Source organism: Cucurbita pepo, chromosome 5, assembly GCF_057944985.1.
Source record: "Cucurbita pepo subsp. pepo isolate OVF chromosome 5, ASM5794498v1, whole genome shotgun sequence".
NCBI classification, from domain to species: domain Eukaryota; kingdom Viridiplantae; phylum Streptophyta; class Magnoliopsida; order Cucurbitales; family Cucurbitaceae; genus Cucurbita; species Cucurbita pepo.
In genome coordinates this window covers 3926094-3949167 of record NC_141802.1, presented here as the reverse complement: position 1 = coordinate 3949167, position 23074 = coordinate 3926094, and the positions used below count along the sequence as shown (strand labels likewise).

Here is a 23074-nt window from a genome sequence, read left to right as displayed (position 1 = left end):
GTCATTAGAAATAGAAATAAAATATAATTATTAGTATGTAATCCTTCTTCAAAGTTTATTAAAATAGATAAATTTTGAATTCAAAGTTTATTAAAATAGATAAATTTTGAATTAAATTGGTCGGAGTTGAGGGTCAGTTTGGGCATATAACAAATTGAATTAGATCAACTCGAGTAATGTATGACCTCAACAAAAAAAATCACCGGGTATCGATACATGTTTGAAAGTTTTTAAATTAGTGTTGTGGTTTATAAATTTTTTAATTTCTCTTCGCAATAATAAAATCAGCTCAACCCATAAGATGATAAGTTGTGCGACATTCAACCAATTAAATGATGCAAAACCTAGCTCAGTTAGGTAAGGCATACCTCTTCGATCGAGAAATTATTTTTCCCAACGTGCGATAGTTCCATCAAAGTCTATGAATATATTTAAAAACCTAAAGGAAAATCGACCTGTAAAACAAAAAATCTAGATGTCGGCCTTTTTCGGGTCGACAAGAAAACTTGAATGTATAACAGTGACAATCCCCTCAAGAATAGGAAGTAAAACAATCAGTGACTTGAGTTTAGAATGGAGCTTTAAAGAGGAAAAGAGCATTATTAGTCATTGTAATGGCTGAAATAGGGCCGCCATCGATGGTGAAGCACTTTTGAGTATTGGATTATCTGTGAGCTTGAATATGTTGGCCTGCTTCTTCAAGAGATAGAAGCTCCTGCATGAGAGATGCTAGCTTATTCACGTTCTCCTCGTGAATATGTGGCCGGACCTTCTCTTTGTAGCCACTCGCATCCATCATCTTTTTCAGCTTCTCCTGTTGCCTGCACGATGAAGATGATCGATCAGAATGCCACGACACAGCATCGTGCATCGATTCGGTTTATTTTATACAAATGATGATGAGCATGAAAACATTTTTGTTAAGAAGCAAATGGCTTACTTTCTAACTTCCTCCATCTTTTTCTTGATCTTTTCGAGCTCTGCTTCTGCAGAAATGGCTCCTTGAAATTGGAGATAGACCGATAGGTTTTCGTTTACGACTGATACAGCACATCCGACAGGAGCAGCATCGTTGTCGTTGATTACCTAAACAGAAATCGTACCACAGGACGGAGAATAGATGAGCATTGCATGGGGATTATTAGACTTGGTAAACATAAAAGTATGCATCCCCAACAAAAGGAAATTGCAAGATAAGATTTTGAATCTTATATTTATGGCACTATACCGTTAATGATGATAAATTGGCAAGGGTCACTATTTCCAACTTCCGTTTGTTGATGGTTTCAGCAATGACATCGTTGCGAGGGAGCACGTAGCCAGGTCGCCTGAATTAAATTAGAACGGTTAAAAGAGGGTTGATCAAATTAGTCATGCTACAGTAAACAACTCCATTTCAAAGATCTGAAACCTCACCCCCCAACTATATACAGAATTATTTTCTACTCTTAATCATCTCGACTCATCCATATCTTACAGGCATTTGAATTGCATGGCGTCTCATGATACTTTGAATCAAATACTAGTTTTCCATAGAAAATGTAGATTCTCAAGTAGATAATTGCACAACGTTGTAGACTTCAAGTTAACAAACCTTTCACGGCTTTCTTTTGCCAGTGACCTTAGAGATTTAACAGCAGATACTATAAGATCCATCTCAGTCTCCACAGATTCATTAGTCCATTCCTGAAAAAATGGATTGTTATCAGCAATTTAATGATAACATATTGAAAATTATGCATCCGATTGGCCAAGTCGATGAGCCTTTAGATGACCAAAAGTCCCAAATAGAAAGAACCTCCAGGAAGTCGTAACAAATCATATCAAGATTCTAAATGTTACCCACATGAACATTGGAGCTATACTATGACGGAACCTCATAAATGCATGCATGCACCAACAGAAAAACTAACCTCTGTCACAGATGGATAGTCGCATATCATTATCGATTCTGGCCTCGTACTACTCTTCGGGTAAGGAAGGCGTTGCCATAATTCTTCTGTAACATAAGGCATAAATGGGTGAAGCAATCGCAACCCGTTTTCAAGGCATAACCATAATGTATCTTGCGCATGACTCCTTGCAGATGCATATTCTGTATCATTGGAGGAAAAGTATGGCTTAATTGCTTCGATGAAGACATCACATAATTGATATTGCCACCAAGAGTAGACAGCAGTAGTTGCATCTGAAAACTCATATGCTTCCAGCGATGAAACTGTTCTGGATATTGCCTTGTTTAGTACTGACAATATCCACTGGCAGCTAAATGGCAAGGCATCTGGTGTCACATTCTTGCTTGGAACATAATCATTTCCAAGCTTACTCATAGCAAATCGGATTGCATTCCATAATTTATTGCACCATTGACGGTAACCAACGACTCTTTGGATATCCAAATTTATTTTATCAGACTGACAAACCGAGGGAGGGAGGGGGAGAGAGAGAGAGAACAATAATCAGTAATAAGTAATCAGTTTCTAGAAACAAACACAAATGCTCAACCAAAGACAAACCTGAGCAGTGTATGAGATCAATGCAAAACGGAGAGCATCTGCACCACATTCAGAAATGCCATTAGGGAAGTCCTTAACCTGTCCTTCCTTGGCAACGGCCAATTCTTTGGGGTCCAAATTGCCCTCTTCCAGCCTTTTATGAAGGCCTTCAAGAGATATCCCATTTATTACCTCAACTGGATCGATAACATTTCCCAAGGACTTGGACATCTTGCGACCATGTGCATCACGAATCATGGGGTGCAAATATATCTAAAATAATTAATTTAAAGTGTATTTGTCACAAATGATGTATGATCAAACGGAAATTTTTTCTATTATGTGAAAAATAGGAAGAAGCTGCATTACCGTCCGAAAAGGTACATCTCCGCCTAATGTGATTCCTAACATTACCATGCGAGCAACCCAGAAAAAGAGAATATCATGACCAGTTTCCAGAGCTGATGTCGGGTAGAATGCCTTCAGATCTTCAGTGTTATCAGGCCAACCTAACACAGATAATGGAAAGAGCCCCGAGGAAAACCACGTATCAAGCACATCAGGATCTTGTGTCAAATGAAACTTCTTTCCTGCATAAATTAATTTTGCCTCCTCCTCAGCCTCTTCCTCATTTCTTGCAACCACCCAGTGATCATTATAAGCACCAAACTCTTTAAGTTGATCATCATCTAATGTAGCATACCATGCAGGGATCCTGTGACCCCACCAAAGTTGCCTTGAGATGCACCAATCACGAATGTTCTCTAGCCACCTGTAGCATACAATCTAAATTAGAATAATGTTTCAAATACAAGAGCAAAAACATAGGGGTGAAACGAAGGTAGAGGTTAATGACAATTCCTTCATTCTAGAATAATGTTTCTGCTTGTATATTCTCACTCCAGAATGGAAGGCAGTTTTTTCATTAAAAAAAAAAAAAAAAAAAAAAGAACAATGAAAATCCCTGCCCAAAAAAAATAAAGTACAAGAAGCGAAGAGCTACAAAGGAATTCACTATCTTTACTTGTAGTAATTAGAACGTCCTTAATCTACTGTAATGCCCACCCACTGAACTACCAGTCCTCATCATTAACATTTCTCCTTATCATAAATCTCCATGATCCAGAGACTTCCTCTCAACCTTCACAAACCAACAAAATTTACTTCAAGTCAAAAATAAGAAGTCCGAGACCTAAAGACTGATTTCTAACCCAAATGTCAGTCCAGAAAAAGCAATCTTACGATCTCCTAAGCTAATTTTATCCGATGTCCCCAAAGGAACCCTTTCCTAACCTAATTGAAGAGAATCTATCAAAATGTGTTTGAGCTTCATTATATTCCACCAAGGACTTCTTAAACTTGTTTTCCTTGCTTCAGTAAACCACACAACTTTCTCCTTCCCATATAACCCAATTGAAAAGAAGATCATGACTTAAATTTCTAACCACCAATTAAAATAAATGACTAAACCAAATTCAGTACAAATAGTTCTTGTGTCTGTTTGAAAAGCATACTAAATTTAACCTCCTATTCATGGAAGGGCACTGCAGGAAAGAACAATTCAAATCATGCTCGCAGTTTCCTTTGAAGTGTAAAATCAAAGCAAGTTAATCAAATAAACGAAACAACCTCTTCCAATCAGCAGAATATTGTTTTGGTATGATCTCGATCTTTTTGCATTCATTGTCCGTTACGGCGTCAAGACTCTGCTTTGCCATATCTTTACAATTAACATACCATTGAGGCTTTATCATTGGCTCCACAACATCGTTGCTCCTTGAACAAAGGCCAAGACGCATCTCATTGTCTTTAGCACCTCTATACAGACCCTACAGACGTAGAAGATAAGAAATCACAATTTGTACATCCCAACCACTAAATGTAAATTGCAATGCAACACACTTATAAATCTAGATGATCATAAATATAGCTATGATACATCATAGATTACTAAAAGTATAATTTTGCACTGTCAAATGAGCCAACAACTCTCACGTTGAGTAATTCAAAACAAATTTGTTGGAGCAGTTAGTTTCATCAACAAAACATTTTCCAGTTTCTGCAGGCCAGCACAAAGGGGTAAAAAAATATACTTAATATCAAAGCAACAAGTTCTAAACTGGAATCCGTTAAATGCAAATAAAAATCAGCTGCATTAACAGAGCTTGGAAGAAAGTTGAAAGAAAAATTGCAATGGAAAGCTACAAAAGATAGTTTTATCTAAATGTTTCCAAAAGGCAAAATTCATTAGTCATTAACATTCTGGAAGAACAAATCCATCTAAAGCCCACCCCAAAATTTAATAGCAGTTTGAAGAAAAACAAGCTGAGAACAATAAGGTACCTTCTTCTGCAAGGCATCCACTACCATCTCCCGGACTTTAAAACGTGGCATTCCTTCAAACTCTGAGCCACCATTGCTATTTATTTTACCATCATCAGTAAAAATATTTATGAACTCAAGATTATGACGCTTTCCAACCTCAAAATCGTTTGGGTCATGAGCAGGTGTGATCTGCAGAAATAAGAAATGGGGGAGGGAATTGGAGAAACACTTGTATCATTCATGGAAGCAAAATAACAATATGAAACTACTCAGAAACAAAAAGACAACCCCTACCTTAACAGCGCCAGTCCCAAAATTTGGATCAACAAGAATTGCATCACAAATTATAGGAAGCTTCCTTCCATTAAAAGGATGAATAGCAAATTTTCCATGAAGATGCTTGTACCTCGTGTCATCAGGATGAATGGCAATTGCAGTATCCCCAAGCATAGTTTCCACTCTAGTAGTGGCGACTACAATCTCACCCAATTCCCCTTCAAGAGGATAAGCAAATGAAGTCAAAACACCAAATTCCACAGGCTTCTCATATCCTGGAACCTTGAGAAGAGTCTTTTCTTTTATATCAATATAGTCCACCTAAACATGCACAGAAGTAGTAATAAATACCAGATAGATTGATAAAACACATCCCTTACAGCATTTAACAAACCTCAATATCAGATATCGCAGTACGCAAGACACAATCCCAATTCACCAAACGCAAATCCCTGAAGGAAATAAAAAACAAAAGTAAAATTATATAGCATTAACCAATAACTATACCACACTGGCCTTTCCAGAAACTAACATAATTTCTAGTAACACTTCGACTGTCAAGCTTTTGGTAAATGAATACACACATCATTAAGTATCCGTACATGGTAACTTTCAATTAGAGTGATATAGAAGTACTTGTTTGTGTAAGCATGTGGGTAAGGCAACAGACGCTAGACCACAAGGCATCATTTTTCTTTTGTTCTTTAATAAGAGAAGGTATATTAACAAATCAGAAAGTAACAACCTAGAGGCTGGGGCAGAGGAAACCCTCCAAAGATTTTCTTTCTTTTCTTTAATAATGATTCTTAACATCGGAGCAAGTTTACGCAGACCTTATCCTACAGAACGCCCATAAAATCTAATAAAATTTGGCATCAGCAACCTTTATAGGATAAAAATATTCTGCGCAGCAACCAAGACTCACACTCATGATTACTAGGCATTTGAGTTTATAGCTTACCGATCTAACCATCAAGTACTTGATAGTTGCTTTCTCAAAGCCACTAATATCACCTCCAAAATTCAAAATGAACAAAAGTTACCTAACTTCACTCATACCTATAAATAAGTCCATTTTTGAACAGCCTGACAAAAGCCTCTGTGACAGCCCTCGATCTCTTCTCATCCATTGTGAAGCACTAAGGACAGGAATGTAGCAAATTTATGAAACAGAAGCAAATAAACAAAATATCACAGAAAATTCTAACCTAAAATAGAACATTGAGGTATATAATGGCACTACTAGTACTGCCCATAATGTAATATCACCTCCAATTGCAGCAGAAGATATTAAACATTTACCTCACGGGTCCAATCAAGAGAGGCACCCAAACGACGCAACTGTTTTAATATTGTACCACCATACTTGGTTTTCCAATCCCAAACCTTCACCAAAATTTTAATGCAACCATTTAGTAAAATGGATAGTGAGAACCAGCAGAAAACCAAGAAAAAAGAGAAAGTTAATGTAGAGTTCAAACTTACTTCAGAAATAAATTTCTCCCGACCAATATCATGTCTGGTTAAATTCCTTTCTCGCATTATCTTCTTTTCTACAACAACCTATAAAGGGGGAAAAACAAATGAAAAGAAACTTCATAAAGCTGCCATGTATGAACAAGCAGATGAAAATCAAGACAGGAAAAGGCCAACCGTCACTGCAAGATTATAGTTTACTCATCAACATGTGCATACAAAAAGTTTAGATGTGCCACTTTTGGATAATGGGTAGCAAGTGCATGGTCGTGGTTCTTTCTTGGTTCCTATTTTGACATTCTAAATATAGGCAGTGTTTTGAAATCCTTTCAAGCCTTGGGCACAATTTTTTGCCTTCACGATCATGCATCTTATGAAAAACAATATCAACTAACTATCTGTTCTTAGAAAATATATAACTTTACTTTGTAATGTTAACATACCGCTATGGTGATGGAGCCCATTACTACATTTACCATCAAAGCTTTAAATCAAACGTTGAAGAGTTAGAAAAACAAGCCAAACCTATACTGCTGATACCTTCTAGAATTTTAAATTGAGAAATTTCTGTCTTTCCTTATCGTTCTATGAAAGAACCATAAATAAAGTAAAGAAAACAGGGCCTCGCAGAACACAGGGTCCGCTCAATCAACAAAGCGACCATCAAAAGAAGAAACCATAACAGGAAGCCCACTTTGCCTTGTCCATAATATAGAATAGATCCTATTCAAAGAAAGTTGTCTTATTTATTTACCAACCACAAACACTCCATGACAACAGAGAATCTTGCTTTCCATAGAAAGCTTCCCCTTCCCTAAATGGAGACAAAATCCTCCATCACATCATGTAAAGCATGGCAAGATGCAACAGAAAACCCAAGAGCATGGCCAATTCCATCAGTGTTACTAAGTAGTGCTCTTACTGAGAAGTACAACAAGCATAAAACATTCCCTCATCAATAAATTCATTAAACCACTAAGGCAAAAAACTTATTCTCGTGCTTATCAAAGCATGGCCCATCCCATCAATGACAAAGGAAATTAAAAGTAAGAGACAAATGGTGAAAACCTGAGTGGCTATACCGGCATGGTCTGTACCAGGAACCCACAAGGTGTTGTATCCAGACATTCTCCGCCATCGAATAATGGCATCCTGCATAACACCCAAAAAATCACTTGGAAGGCAAAAGAAGTTCTTACAATGTATCTAAACAGCAGAAAGAAAATATTTGTAAATGCGTCATATGACACCTCAATTGCAGCAGTAAGAGCATGACCAATGTGGAGCGCCCCTGTCACATTAGGTGGGGGCAACACCTGCAACAAAAAATAAAATAAAATAACAGATAGTATAGATTTACTTTTACTACGCAAGCTTTCAATTGAATAAGCACTTAAATCTAAATAATGCAAAAGTATTAACATATTGACGTCAAGTAAATAATTGCATGGAAGAATGTGGCTGTAGGTGTGCATGTTACAAGAATACAGGTGAAAAACATACGAGAAAGAACTAAAAAGACAACCATGAATATCCTATTCACTCGCAGATTTTAACCATAGACTTTAGGCCCAAAATAGGAAGGGTTAATCCATCATATCGCCAAAGCAGGATACATCAAATAAAATTTTAAATAAACATTTTAAAGTTATATAGAGTTCTGTCACATATCACATAACAACTGAAAAATATGCAAAAGTACATTCTTATATTCTGAAATTCAAACACCAAATGTCAAAGTCTATGCTCACAATTACAAATGGCGGCTTGGAGCTTTTAGCATCAGCAACAAAAAATCCTGATTTTTCCCACCACTCATACCACCTAGATGCAAAATAAGAATTTTACAAGTTGCAGCAATCAGAAAATATAGAAACGAAAAGGGAAGTCATAGGAAATTAAAATGTCACACTCACGACTTCTCCACGGCACTAGGATTGTATTGCTTTGACATTTGCTGAGACATCAATTTCTTGTTACCAAAGGGGGTGTCAGGGTCAACAAAATCCTCAGCATTTTCTTCATCTCCGCCTCGTCTGGCATTCTTCTTCTCACTCTTTTTAGGAGCATTAGATGTTTGTTGGGCCTAAAATGAATTGGAAAAAATTTTAAATATTAATTACAAGCTCGAGTTGTAAAAATAGTGATAATAATTTTTTTAAAAAAAGTTATGGTGAAAAACCAAAGAATGCTATCTTAAACTGCACTGAAACGATTAATACAATTGATAAACCATAATCATTACCTGCAGCTTCAACGCTTTCTCTAAAGCCTTTTTCTTTTTCAATTCTTTTTCTCTTGCCTGCCACCAAGTAAAGGTTCATCAGCCAACAGATGTTAAGTCAACAAAATATTTTCCAGAAACATTGGACAAAAACTACATAAGTTGAATGTTATCAGGTGCTGAGAGACACAATTTCTTGAAGCTGCTTCAGCCTAGATACTCACTAACATGCAATAACCTTGAAGAAATTCATTTTTTTTGTTCGAAATAAATGTTGTAAGAATATAATAGCAACTAAAGCTAGGAGAATTCAATGTCTGGAACAATGTTACTGGGAAGCAGAAAAATTAATATGAAAACGACAATGAATTGGAAAACCTTCATGGACCGAACACTCGATTGAAAGAACGGAATTAAACAGTAAGTCAAAGTGCCAAAACCAATCAGATAATGCATCCTCCTATAACAATAACATCAAACAAAAATTTCCAGGTAATGAGAAACCTTTTCTTCCTTCTTCTTCTTCTTCTCAGGATCTTCCACTTCAGGTTTCTTGACCGATTCCATCTGGACATCAAATGATTCCAAAAATCAAATAAAGCAAAATATAAAAATTAAACAAGTCTAAACACTCCCAACTAATCCAAGAAAACCAACATCTTTAAGCGGAGCAACGGAGAATTCAGGACAGACGCCTTTAGAAAATGAAGAAAATGGAGCTCTGTGGACACAGCTGAGCTTGTAGCTTTGCCTGCTGAAGAAGGAAACGAGTAATGGCTCTCCTAAAACCCTGCCTTGTTTAACACACACTGCCAACAGATTCAAAATTCCATTTCTCATTCTGGGAATTCATAATTGTTCTTCACTTCCAAAATCACTCCCCTAAAAGCCACCCCACTGTATGCTATATTCTCCAAAAAGAAAACAAAAACAAAAACAAAATCAAGAGAAAGAAATTGATCCGTGCGGACCTCGGGGGCGAGCGGCTGAGAGATGGAGACTGAGCTTGCGGCTGCGGCTGAACAGGGGCTGACGTGCCGTTGCAGCAGAAGTAAAAATAGCTGGGCAAAAGAAGAAGAGGGTAGGGTTTTGGTTTTTTTATTTTTTCTTTTAATACGTAATATGTTTATTATTTAACCATTTCCACGTACTTTATTAACTACTAAAATTTAAATTTTAAAATTATATATTTATAATAATTAAAATCTATGTTAAAAAAAATATTTTTCTAAATTATACTCACGTTTACCTATAATTTATACTTTTACTCTTAAAAAGATTAAAAATATAATTTTAATATTCCCTTTAAATTCCTCACTTTTTTAAATATTTTATTTTATCCTACACATTATCCATAGCTTTTTCATTTGTATTTAGTGATATATATATATATATATATATATAAGGTTGGAATTAAAAATTAAAAAATATGTGCAACAAATCAAATTTGTTTTTTTTATTAATTTAAATGAATATTAAAATTTGATATTTTTTATTATTTTATTTTTTATATTTTAATTTTAGCTCGATATACGGAATAGTCGAGACCATCACAACAAAAATTAATCATCGTACATAAGTGACATATGATTTGTTTGGTTGTCGAAGAGTGAGGCTAATGGATAATTGAGACTTGAAGGTTAGTGACCGATATTCTCGAGTAATTTAAATATTGTCATTTTAGTTTTTTTGTAGTCGTAAATTGTTAAATTCTTGGCGTGTAAGTTTCTTTTGATGTAAGCATCTAAGTAGCATCGCACCATCTTGTTAAAATGAAGCAGTTTTAAGTGCCAGACTCGATGTATCACTAGTGGCCAAGTTTAAGGACTAATTATATGAATTAATGTTTATGCTGCTTGTTACACCATGTCTCTAGTCAAGCTCGACAACTACCAAATATTACCATGTCAATTTCTTCTATTTCGTGTCAGCCAACGTCGATATAGTTTGGGAGGTCTATCTGTGATGTCCCACATTGGTTGGGGAGGAGAACAAAAACACCAAAAGGAGTGGAAATCTTCCCCTAGCCGACGCGTTTTAAAGCCTTAAGGGGAAGCCCGAAAGGGAAAATCCAAAGAGGACAATATCTTCTAGCGGTGGATCTGAGTCGTTACAAATGGTATTAGAGCCAGACACCGGACGATGTTCCAACTTTCTTGCTGTTCCCCGAAGGGGGGTAGACACAGGTGGTGTGCCAGTAAGGACGCTGACCCTGGGCCGTTACAAATGGCCCTGGACCGAACGATGTGCCTACCTTCTCGCTGTTTCCTAAGGGAGGTAGACACAAGGCAGTGTGCCAGTAAGGATGCTGGCCCCAAAGGGGGGTGGATTTGGTGGGGGTCCCACATCGAATTGGAGAAAGAAACGAGTGTCAGCGAGGACGTTGGGCCTCAAAGGTGGTGGATTGTGATGTCCCACATTGATTGGAGAGGAGAACAAAAACACCATTTATAAGGGTAGCGGTGGATTTGGGCCTTTTGCAAATGATATCAGAGCCAGACACTGGACAATGTGTTAGCCTTCTCGCTGTTCCCCGAAGGGGGTAGACACGAGGCGGTGTGCCAGTAAAGACGCTGGCCTCAAAGGGGGGTGGACTTGGTGGGGGTCCCACATCGAATTGGAGAAAGGAACGAGTGCCAGCGAGGACATTGGGCCCCGAAGGGAGGTGGATCGCGATGTCCCACATTGGTTGGAGAGGAGAACAAAAACACCCTTTATAAGGGAGTGAAAACTTTCCCCTAGCAGACGCGTTTTAAAGCCTGTTACACCAACTTTCACGAGGACGTAGAGACTATGCAACATCAACGGTTTTAATATTTGAAAGCGATTATTCTTATATTGTCGAACTATGATCGTTCATAATCGTTTATAAAGTTAATTCAAACATGCACCTTAGAAGATGCTCGGTAGGTGTCAAAATTTCAAACGTAATGAAATTTGGTAAAACGTTGCTTCAATGAACGATGCTCATTGAGGTGTCCAATACATTTGTCTAACCCTTTAGTTTGATATGAAAATTTATGTCTATCAATTCATTTGTAGGTGTTATGTGAGGAATTTGTCACGCGAGTGCTTTAATTTGTAGGTGTTATTTGAAGAGCCTTGGCCTTAGCCTTAGCCCTCGAGGTGTTATTTGAGGGAGGGTTTCACAAGTGATATGGACTTGTGTTAGAATGCATAGGATTGGTATGAATAATAGCCGCCACAACAACCCCACTTAATTCATCACTTTTTTCGCTTCAAGTACTACAATAATAATCCGACGACGACGATTGAAGTGAACACTCATTGTTATTGTTCGTTCGTGACAAAAATAGGTAGGATATAATCATTCGATCTAAATAATTGTGTAATAGTCCAAGCCCACAGCTAATAGATATTGTCCACTTTAACCCATTACGTATCGCCGTCAGCCTCATAATTTTAAAACGCTTTAGTTAGAGAGAGGTTTCTACACCCTTGTAAGAAATGTTTTGTTTCCCTCTCTAACCGACGTGGGATCTCACAATATACCCTATTGGGTGTCTAGTGTCCTCGCTGACACACTGCCTGGTATAAGGAATGTTTTGTTCCTTTCTTTAATCGACGTAGGATCTCATAATCCACCCCCTTGAGATCACACTACCCCGTGTTCAGCTTTGATACCATTTGTAACAGTTCAAGTCCATCACTAACAGATATTGTCCGCTTTAGCCCGTTATGTATCGTCGTTAGCCTTACAGTTTTAAAACAGGTCAATTAGAGAGATGTTTCCACATCCTTTATAAGAAATGTTTCGTTCCTCTCTCCAACCGATGTAGGATCTCATAGATTGGATGATTAATGCAAACCATTCAACCTTATATGTTGAAGATTAAGTTAAACGCCAATTTGTTTACAACTCTCGTGTGTCACAACAAATTGCATTTACAACTCGTGTTTGATAATGAAAAATTCTAGGTTATTAATATACTTTTGAACGGTACGTGGTTGACATACAAGATGATCATATTCAACAAATAACTTAAAATACCATATTTTTTACTCACTGACACATTGCTCGGTGTCTGACTCTAATACCATACTAGCAGATATTGCCCGCTTTAGCTCATTACGTATCACCATCAGCCTCACAGTTTTAAAACACGTCTACTAGAGAGACATTTCCACACTCCTACGAGTAATGCTTCATTCCTCTCTCTCCAACCGACGTGTGATCTCACATCTCATGTATTTACCGACCTTTTTTTATAAATTATAACAAAATTAGACGAAGCAACACAAGAAATAGTTAGAGTTTTCATCGATAAGTCATATTTGTCTAACACACGACGAGAGCTAAATCATTCAATATCAACAGAGTATAGCTCAAACACGAACGAGACGAAACACAAACACTCGTAACAATCTTATTAAGAGAAGATCACACACATTATTACACACTCCATAGTACTAAACATTACAAGCCCTTTACAACAATATGATTCATAGATCAAAGATAGAACACACATGCATAGCTAATAAGAAACTAGCGATGAAGATCAGCAAATTTGTTAACCAAAGCCAAGGCATTGCTAGTCAAATGTGCAATCATCTCAATATGCTGTTTCACAAAAGCCTTCACATAGCCATCCATCGACCGCCCACCAAACCCCTCCATGCAAGCATCTTCATCAGTCAATGCCGCGCTTATCCATGTCTGAATATTGCTCATTGTCATCTCAAAATCGAAGCCATCGCCCCCTTTGAGCTTCTTCATTTCACTAACTGACCTCTTGAGCCTATCCATGGAGTCCCTCAGCTCCTCCACGCAATCGGTCACGGCGCCCACCTCTCGGCGGCTCAGCTGCCCTTTGCTTTTCAGAAGGTTTGCCACCGTGCTCGACGTTGTTTCGGTCGAGAGAAGGGCTACGTCGATGGCGGTTTTCGTTAGGAGTTCCGGGTTGGTTTGGATCTTGTTTGCATGAGCTGAGAGGGATGTGAAGCAAAGCTTGGGGTAGGTGGTTGCTGTGCATGAGGCTTTGATGAATTGGGTGGTGGCTTTGGGGATGAGGTCTGTTGTTGCTGTGGTTGAGTTCTTGTTGGGATCAATGGCTGCAAGAAGAACAAAGAAGACGAGAATTTGTTTGCTAAATCCACTGTCCATGTCGCTCTAGTAGTAGCTACTTGGTTTTGGCTTACAAGTTTTTGGTGAAGCATTAAGGGTGACACTTGCCAATTTATAGACCTAGACCTACCTTCCCGATGGACCCCGTTTTCTAAAATTTTCTTCTTGAACCGGAGCCAGATGATCAAACATACGTCGTTTGGCCGTATGCGACGCAAGAACGAATAGGCTTAACTCACTTGTTGCGGGGAGTTAATACTGCACGATCACAAGTCCGCTGTCATCAAAGTGCGATTGTGACAACTATTAAATTACGTTCAAAGTAGTTAAAATTTTGATAAATATGAAAACTTTATATGAAATAGGAATATTTTGTAAAAAATATTATTAGAATCTTCCTACATATCACTATTAAAATTTTTTACGATAAAATAAATAAAAAATTAAATTAAAATTTTAAAATACGGTTATTTCCATACATATATATATATATTTAATTTCATTTTCAATCCTATTAAATTTTCAGTCCTATTATGAGATTTTATTTGATTTAAGTTGTTGGGCTTAAGCCCTCTTTCATCGGGTGGTGTTCATTTGAAGCTCTTGTTATTTTAATTTAGATTAAATATTAAAAAAAATTCAAAAGATAAAATCACTCACACTGCGTTTAATAAATACTCGTAAACTTTCAAATGTAACATTAATACCATTAAATTTTAAATTGAGATATAATAAAATACAATAATTTATGAAAACTGTCAAATATGCTATTTCAACCCAAATAAGGCGATCAACCCAAAACACGTAGTAGGTGATTATTGCCACCGCAACCTCAACGCCACTTTTACTCCTTAATGTGGTTATTCCTAGTTAGTCACTCGAAACACACAACGTGTGATCATTACCACAAGGCCCTCACCCCAATAATTAATTCTCGCTGACCACGTCCAATAGGAATCATCGCATCAATAGCAATAAGTCCTGTTTGAAGAGGCTCATATACGGAACGTCTCGAAATAATACCAGGAGCGGGGGATTCAATTAACCGAGAGTCAGAAGCTGAAATTTCACCTCGGCCATCAATATGTTTAGCTAGGGCATTTATAACACGACCTAAATAAAGCCTCGCTTAAGCAATTCTTCCCGTTACTTTTACAGAACTTCCCTCCTGTATCAGCAAACAATTACCCATTAATACAACACCAACATTATTTGATTCTAAATTCAGAGCTATGCCTATAGTACCCTCTTCAAATTCGACTAATTCACCTGCCATTACTTCATCAAGACCATAAATACGAGCAATGTCGTCGCCTACTTGAAGTACAATACCGGTATTTACAATTTTTACTTCTCTATTATATTGCGAGTTAAAACTTCGAACTTATTCAAAATATATTTTTGAATTTAAAATTGATAATTAACACCTATTTTTTAATTGAGATTAATAACGTTAATAAAAATTATAAGTTAAACTAGCGACAATCGTTAATATTTAGATATTTTTTTTATTTAATAATTGCTGGATGAATAATTAAACCATCGAATATCTGTATATTATTCATTAAATTATACTCGAATTAATTATTAGCGAGGGGAGTTGGTGGAGCTTTAATTTTAATTTTTTTTTAAATAATTAGAATGGAAAATATTTAATAAAAGAATAGTGGTTTTCATGTTTGGTCCAATTTTGACCTAAGCCGGCGATTCGGTCCGATCTAATTTAAAAATTAAGATATTTACTTTGAAATAAATAAATTATCATATCAGGATAATAAATTATATATATATTTTTAATACGTTTTATTTAAGTTTCCTTGTTTATAATTGTTAAATATTATTAGTGTCATTTTCTTGCAAAAAAAGTCCACAAATAAAGTAAAAAGAAAATAAAATAAAAAATAAAAAACTATTAATTATATTAAAATTTGTGTTGCCTTCGTCCTTGAAATTTTGTTTGTTATTTCCTTGGTAACTTACTTGTTTGAGCTTTTCTTTTCGTGAATTTTAAAAACAAGGTTAAATTAATAAAAATATTAGAAACTTTGTATTTATCTAAAAAATATTCCATCTTTAATATTCTTCGGCTAAAAAATAATAATAATAAAAATATTACGGTGTCTTGTTCTCTTCCCCAATCAATGTAGGACATCACAATCCATCCCTATCTAGAGTCCAGCATCATCGCTGGCACTTGTTCCTCTCACCAATTGATGTGGGACCGCCACCAAATCTACCCCCTTCGTGGTCCAGCGTCTTTACTGGTACACCGTCTCGTATCTACCCCCTTCAGGGAACATCGAGAAAGCTGACACATCGTCCAATGTCTAGCTCTAATAGAATTTGTAACCGCCACCAAATCTACCCCCTTCATGGTCCAGCGTCTTTACTGGCACACCGTCTCGTGTCTACCCCATTTGGAGAACATCGTGAAGATACAATTTGTAATGACCCAGGCCCACTGCTAGTCATCTTTGGGCTTTCCCTTTCGAGCTTCCCCTCAAGACTTTAAAATGCGTCTACTCGGGGAAGGTTTACACACTGCTTATAAACGGTGTTTTATTTAGCTCTACAACAAATGTGGGACATCACTATTACACAAATACTATTAAAAGCATTTTTAAATATTTTGAAAAAGTTTAAAAATGTGTTTTTTTAAGTTTAAAAATATTAATAAAATTGGTAAAAATTGAAGGGTAATTTTAAGATCTTTTAAAAGTTAAAAAATATATTAAAAATAAGTGCTAATAATTTTTTAAAAATAGTTAATTAAAATTTATTAAAAATATTTTTGAGACAAAATAAAAGGTTGAACTATATTTTAATTAATTTAGGCGGAAAAAGGCATAAACCAAATATGAGTGAGGTAAACATAATATAATATTAATAAAATTAGAAATAAATATCTATTTTTATTAAGGACTTGATTTAAAAAGAAAAATTTGGGAGATCTTAAATAAGACAGTAATATTTAAAAAGAAATTTTAATTAAAAAGGTCATTTGTTAATTACTTATCCCAAAATAAACAACGAGGAATTTTGAATTGAAATGAAATGCAAATAACAGTTATGTGATCTGACTGGCCATGCATTTTCCGCTGGTGGGACCCACAAATTCAAAACAAAAATTTAAAAAGAAAAAAAAAAAGAGAAAATAAATAAACTCAAACCACGGGCGCATCCCATTGGGCACCTTATGAAATTGCCCGCCACCACGTCCCTTCCTCTTTCTTCTTGTTCCTTCCTTCCCTCCCTTCCTCCATGGCTATGGCTTCATCGTCCAAACTCTAGCACCGGCTACTTCCACTTCATACACACATTCCTTCTAATGTTATGATTTTCTTTCTGTTCTTTCTTTTCCGCTTTTCGATCATGGCGAATTGATGTTTGTCTCGAGTTATGAACCGAATGTCCGCAGATTTTTTCTTGCGGACAGCGGAGAGATTCGAGATGATGGAATGTTGTAGAGATATTCGTTGTTTATTCTGCTTTTTTGGTTGCGTATTTCTGTGAAGATAAACAATTCCTGGTTCATTCGTCGTTTTCCATAGAAGAAAAACGGTAGAACGACGTTTGATGATATCCATGGACTTTTTCTGATTTCTACGCGTTTACGTTGATATTATGGCGCTTTGTATGGAGAAGGAGAAGGAGACGGAGATGGAGATGGAGATGGAGATGGATGAAGAAATGGAAGAGGTTACTGATCAGCCATTTGATTCGGATGAGATTGATTTCGATTACGAGTTTGATGCCGCCATGTATTACGATTTCACTCGCCCCGAGACAGAGATGGAGATGAGAGGAGCCGAGGATTGGTTTAAATTCGCTGGAACCTATCCACCTTCTCGTAAGCATTTTGTTTTCTTATGGATCATTTGACTCTTCGCGATTTCGAATTTTATTGGATATCTGTTACAAATGTTGAAGTTATGGAATTATTCTGTTCTGCGGAATTTGATTTTTGACGACAACGCTTTCTCTTGGAATAGTTTTTAGTGCATTATGGTTTCATGGGAATAAAATCCAATTATTTTGGAGAGTAAATCAAAATCTAATTGGTCTTTCATGTTGATTCTTATGCCATGATTTTTTCTTTCGTCTTTTAGCATTCGTCGTAAAATTGACTGGGGAAAAAGAGGCGCGGGCAGAGTGCACCTCTATTGAACTCAAAGGTGTCCAGAACAACCGGGAGGACCCTGAAAATTCAGGTATAATGTGCATTTCTTCTTTTATTATTCGTTCAGTTGGATTCAACCTCGGCAATATGCTGTGCCAGAAGAGCTATTTTAATAGTTAACGATGAATATGATGGTGAAATAATATCAAATTATAAATCTTATGATGTGGCTGAAAAACGCCCCTGCAATCCAGACATCACTATCCTGAATTTCTGAATCTTTTTTCTTTCTTCAGTTCAAACAAGTTATATTAATGGTGCGATCTTCCTAAATTGGTCAGACTACTATCATGGCATATAAGGCCCAAGTATTTATTTTTGTGATGATTCAGCGTCGGTAGGATTTTGTATACTTCATCACCTAGGTGGCTATTCCAAACCAAAGTTTTTTCCGTAATTTTTTTGTGATATTTGTGTGTTGCAGTTTTTCTCCCTTTGAAATGGTTTTGATTAAAGGAGTTGCAGGCAACAGTTTTATTGTAATTCATTCGTTAGAATTATACTCCTGTTTGGAAGATCCTGTTCTGCTTATTTACCTTTTTATACTTAGAATGTAATTACCCGAAATATTTTCATCCCTCTTAACTCCCATCCTACAATTAACTGGCTCAAGACATTATAGGAATTAATATGGAGTCTACTGTCAAGGTAAATCTACCAAGGTGTTCAAGTTTTATGAAACCAACTGCAAGCTATTTGGCCAAGCAAAATCAACCTCGAGGAATACACTCCACCACAGTTTTGCGAAGGTGATGATCAGATCTTAAAATAATTCTTGACTGGCATTAATGATGTTTGTAGTCTTTTCAAAGCTTACTCTTGAAATATGATGGGGCCATTTCCCATTCCACCCCATGAAGGTAGGCTATATCAGGATTGTGAGTAATAGCTGTTGCTCATTCAATATTTTGGAACCTGTTCTGGTGAAAGAAGGGCTGTAAGCTCTTCAAATGATCTTCTGCATAACCACTATTTATTTTTAATCTTTATTTTATGTACTTTTCAATTTTTTAATCACTGGCCATTTTTTACTTCTTAGATTTCAGTTCAGCTTGGGCGATATTGTAGAGGCCAGTTCACAGCGTTCCTCGTTGAATATTAGTCATGCTACCAAGAGGCAAAAGTTGGAGGCTGGTTATTTTCCCAATGTGTGTGGAAACTTCTATTTCAACTTTTTTTTTTTGAATTGGCATTCTACCCATCTTCTAGAAATGTTTGTCTTTGTAGAGGGAAGAGAATGAAACATTAGTTTTTGACCCGGATACGAGGAGACAGTATTAAACTTCATGTGTTCAAATTAGATATGTTTTCTAATAGTGTGTCGATCTTTTCTGCTTGCATGGGAGGTTATGAAACCCATTATTTGAGATGGTTCAGTTACCTCAGTCAGTAATTACAATTATCTGTTTCTCTTGCGTTCTTATATAGTACTGATAACCATTCAAACATTATTTGAAGATGCTGTGAAGGATATTAAGACTTGATCCTAGAGTGTTGTCCAGTCGCCAGGACTTGACTTTTCTGATTGGCATATTGTTTCCATTTAATCATGGTTATTGCTTTCTTTGATTCGTCTCCCACTTTGTAACAGCATTTATGAAGCATATTTGAGTACTTCATCTTGGAATTTGTTTCTTTCCGCTGTCAGATAACACACACACACACACACACAAAAAAAAAAAAAAAAAAAAAAAGCAAAAAGCAAAAAGCAAAAAAGAAAAAACAATTTATTTATATTTAAGCTGTTTTTGTAGATCTGGCAGTTACTCAAGTTCCAGCCTAACCTGCAGAGTGAGTCCATTGGTATCATAAGTTTTTAAGTAACTTTTTTGCTGCAGGTCCCACGTTTGATGCGTCAAGCAAGTTTGCAACACAAGGTGCCTAAAGAGGTAAGCGATGTGTACCTGGAAACTGGAATCGTTACTAATAGTTCATTTGAATTAATTTTCCATGCATCTTCATTCACTATTAACATACTTATGCATATGCAAACTTATTATAACGGTAGTATAATGTATGTTCTTAGTTCGTTCATCCACTAGAATTTAACCCACATGGCTACTACAGGTTGTTTCTGAAGCTAATATAGCTTTCGCCAGATTTAAATCTACCATACCTAAAGAGCCTAACCTTGAGACAGCAATTAGAGCACAAAGATGCAGGTACTCAACTTTATTTGAATAAAAATATAGTTTTTCTTTTTTAAGCTCATTCGACATACTAATTTGAGTTCTGAATTTCAGATCTAAAATCAACTCAACTGCATGTGAAAATAATAAATCAAATGCTTCTAACTTTAAAGCACGCCCGCTGAACCGAAAAGTTAGTATTGTTGTTGTGATTGGCACAATTTCTTTTACCTCAGATGTTATTCATATAAGATGTATTCCATAGTTTTTGTGATCTTATTACCCTTTTTTGACTAAGCAGATCCTTGAGGCTCCTACTTTTCTCCCACCAAAGAAGAGCAAACCACAAATACCTGAGTTTCAAGTAAAATGTTTAGCATGTATTGTTTTCATTATTTGTGCTGATATATGTACCAGCGTCTTGATGAAAAGTCTTGATTTACTTTAGGGTAATGGGTAGGTATTCTGCACCATAATTTTATTCACAGCTTTTATTTGATTGTTTTAGGTGTTTCGCCTGAAGACATCAGAGAGGGCTACAGAGCACACATATGATGTAAGCCATCAGACTGTTTTACAATCTTAGTTGAGCCTATGTCATCGATTTTGTAAACAATTTGAAATTTTTTTTGTTTCTCCTTTAATTGTTACTAAAAAGTTCTTGTAGCACTGATGCTCCAACAATTGCAGGTAAATAATCCTTGTGTATCCAATCCACAAATACGAAACAAGTGCACAAGAAGGTAATTGAGGTAGACCTTTCAGCAATTGTAAATTTATCATGTAAAAGACCTTTCCTCTGAAGATTTAATTAATGACTATAATTTTAGTAACTATGAAGCATATTTCCATTGCTTTGAGTCTGTATAACTTATTGGTGATCGTATGAGTGACCGTATGCATATTCTAGATTTATTAGTAAGATTAATTAACTGAATCTACGATTATTTTCATTTACTTTTTGTTAATTGACCGGTAGATGTTACTGATGTTTATCATTTATTCTAAATATTGTTGATCTTTTACATCTCACGTGCAACAGACCGAGTTCTCTCCAAGATACGAAACAAGAGAAATGTGTAAAAGCTGAAAGATGTAAAGCTCGGCCACTTGATAAGGTTGGAATTCGTAACAACATTGAAATTCTTTGTTTTCTCAACATTTGAATGTAATGAGCTCTAAGCTCTTTCATACAGAGACTGTCACATAATGAAGAATGTGATGTGGTTGCGAATTGTAAAGATGGAACAACTGTGTCCACGGTAAGCCACATTTTGCCCCCATATATATTGAATTTCAAGTTTATTCCATTGAGTTCTAAGTTTCGAACTTTTTTTTTTTTTTTTTTTTTTTTGTTGGCGTATTTTAGGAATTTAGCTGTGTAGATCAAAAGAAAGTTTCGGACGAGCCACCAACTAAATTACTTAGCAAGGTACCCAAATACTGTGCATCTCAAGTTTTCTTCACCATTTAAGATTTAACCTTCTGTTATAAAATAAAGATTCTAAGGACTAACCTGTTCTATTTGTTTCAACAATTTCGTATCATTGACAGCTCTCCCTTTCATCAGAATGTCGTCGATGCAATACAAAATCTCATTGCAAAATGCATTTTTCGGACAATGTTAGCTTCTTTCATCGTTTTCACTTCATTATTAACTGAATCATCTTATTCTTACACTCAAAAAGTGTTTTTATTTCTGATATGCTAGTGCTCAAAAGAGAATGTCCCAGGCTTCCTTGATCAAGAGCGTGAGGTATATTACAAAAGTTTTAATTAGAGTTTAAAGGTCTTTTTATTCTATTCTCATCGACTCATTGCATTCAAGTTGTAGGTTGTTGATATACTTTTGCCAAATTCCCGAGGTCTTTTAGCAAAGTGAAAACCAAAACTTCGAGATGATTCTACCTGGTAACCTTCCCTAACTATTTTGTTTTTGTTTTATATTCTTAAATGAATTAAGGGTTACTCATACCTCTATTTTTCTTTTTTTAGTATTCTTACTATCAAAATATGTTTATTTGAATCTTAACTGAATAATAAAATGTAAATAATTAGGTAATGCTGTCTTAAGTTTGGAAAGCTAAAAATAAAATCTTGTAATTTTAAGCCAATCCGATTTAATTTTGTTTTTCCCCTTTCTTTTATATCGGTGTTAATATTAACATTTTTATTTATTTATATTTATGATATTTTTTCTTTTGGCCTTAAATATGAAAATGACTAATGATTTATCATTATTTGAAGGTTATGCAACAAATTTTAAATAAATATATTTTAGAACTATTTGTTGTAAAATTCATTTTTCAACAAATAGCAAAACCTTTAAATCGCTGCTACAATAATTCTTGGTTAAATAGAACAATTGAAATTCTCTAAAGAAAAGACTTTTGAAGATGAGTTTTTTTTTTTTTCAAAATTAAAAGTTAATTTGTTATATATATATATATATATATATATATATGAGTTCATATTCTGAGGTATAGAAATTTTTTGCTTACAAAATATATTCCATGTCATTGCAGTTTCTTCATTCTTCATTCTTCATTCCACCCAATGAGCTCATTGATGTTTTAGTTCTGGCAACATATGACATGAGGCAATTTTTTGGGTAGATTGCTCCTTTCTTTTCTCCATGGTTCATTAATTTTATGCATATGGAGCTTTGTAAATAGATTAAAGAAATTTTTAAATAGATCACTCCATTCTCTAAACTATTTATAAAATTATTTTAATTACATATATAATATTTTAAATTTATATTATGTACTTGTTATATAACGTAATGATATTATTTTCTGTACTAAAAGAATCAATTATTAATTATTCATTGTGTCGTTTACATTTTTCTAATATTTCTTTCTTCAGTATTCCCCTTGTACT

The 23074-nt window shown here is 35.5% G+C and overlaps 2 protein-coding genes and 1 pseudogene across 7 annotated transcripts; 1 reads left to right on the top strand and 2 right to left on the bottom strand.

Annotated features, from left to right (window-relative positions):
- Window positions 1-353: 353 nt before the first annotated feature.
- TWN2 (valyl-tRNA synthetase / valine-tRNA ligase (VALRS)) lies at window positions 354-9921 on the bottom strand. 3 transcript variants are annotated; one of them, XM_087123804.1, is made up of 22 exons: window positions 9768-9921; window positions 9454-9605; window positions 9301-9363; window positions 8818-8874; window positions 8489-8658; window positions 8324-8396; window positions 7823-7888; window positions 7641-7724; window positions 6582-6659; window positions 6399-6482; window positions 6156-6235; window positions 5491-5548; window positions 5115-5417; window positions 4839-5009; window positions 4125-4324; window positions 2865-3267; window positions 2517-2768; window positions 1914-2414; window positions 1595-1686; window positions 1229-1328; window positions 941-1086; window positions 354-821 (listed from the first exon to the last, which is right to left on the bottom strand). In XM_087123804.1, the coding sequence occupies exons 3-22, from the start codon at window positions 9361-9363 to the stop codon at window positions 665-667; spliced, it is 3138 nt and encodes a 1045-aa protein (XP_086979930.1). In that variant the 5' UTR covers window positions 9454-9605; window positions 9768-9921; the 3' UTR covers window positions 354-664. The 3 variants fall into 3 exon arrangements, with proteins under 3 accessions (XP_086979930.1, XP_086979931.1, XP_023533939.2); XM_087123805.1 differs by lacking the exon at window positions 9454-9605 and having other exon boundaries at window positions 9768-9896; XM_023678171.2 differs by lacking the exon at window positions 9768-9921 and having other exon boundaries at window positions 9454-9754.
- A 3382-nt stretch (window positions 9922-13303) lies between these two features.
- LOC111795631 (21 kDa protein pseudogene) lies at window positions 13304-13921 on the bottom strand (annotated as a pseudogene).
- Window positions 13922-17057: 3136 nt separating this feature from the next.
- LOC111795629 (protein TPX2) lies at window positions 17058-22956 on the top strand. Of its 4 annotated transcripts, none has more exons than XR_015421127.1 (17): window positions 17058-17732; window positions 17992-18093; window positions 18676-18811; window positions 19102-19210; window positions 19901-19951; window positions 20130-20224; window positions 20306-20384; window positions 20493-20555; window positions 20700-20747; window positions 20882-20934; window positions 21234-21309; window positions 21388-21453; window positions 21561-21623; window positions 21746-21814; window positions 21903-21947; window positions 22020-22102; window positions 22717-22956. XR_015421127.1 is itself a non-coding variant. In XM_087124015.1 (17 exons), exons 1-16 carry the CDS (start codon window positions 17507-17509, stop codon window positions 22071-22073), a joined length of 1329 nt encoding a protein of 442 aa, XP_086980141.1. In that variant the 5' UTR covers window positions 17058-17506; the 3' UTR covers window positions 22074-22102; window positions 22717-22956. The 4 variants fall into 4 exon arrangements, 3 of the variants coding, with proteins under 3 accessions (XP_086980141.1, XP_086980142.1, XP_023533931.1); XM_087124015.1 differs by having other exon boundaries at window positions 22026-22102; XM_023678163.2 differs by having other exon boundaries at window positions 17059-17732; window positions 18685-18811; window positions 22026-22102.
- Window positions 22957-23074: the final 118 nt, after the last annotated feature.

Excerpts from the sequence above, each read along its gene's own strand:
- LOC111795629 (XM_087124015.1), top strand. The coding sequence starts at position 17,507 with ATGGCGCTTTGTATGGAGAAGGAGAAGGAGACGGAGATGGAGATGGAG. Across the intron at positions 20,225-20,305 it reads ATTAGAGCACAAAGATGCAG|ATCTAAAATCAACTCAACTG; the intron begins GTACTCAACTTT and ends TCTGAATTTCAG. Across the intron at positions 20,935-21,233 it reads CGAAACAAGTGCACAAGAAG|ACCGAGTTCTCTCCAAGATA; the intron begins GTAATTGAGGTA and ends CACGTGCAACAG.
- TWN2 (XM_023678171.2), bottom strand. The coding sequence starts at position 9,636 with ATGAGAAATGGAATTTTGAATCTGTTGGCAGTGTGTGTTAAACAAGGC. Across the intron at positions 8,659-8,817 it reads AGAAAGCGTTGAAGCTGCAG|GCCCAACAAACATCTAATGC; the intron begins GTAATGATTATG and ends AATTCATTTTAG. Across the intron at positions 7,725-7,822 it reads CTCTTACTGCTGCAATTGAG|GATGCCATTATTCGATGGCG; the intron begins GTGTCATATGAC and ends GGTGTTATGCAG.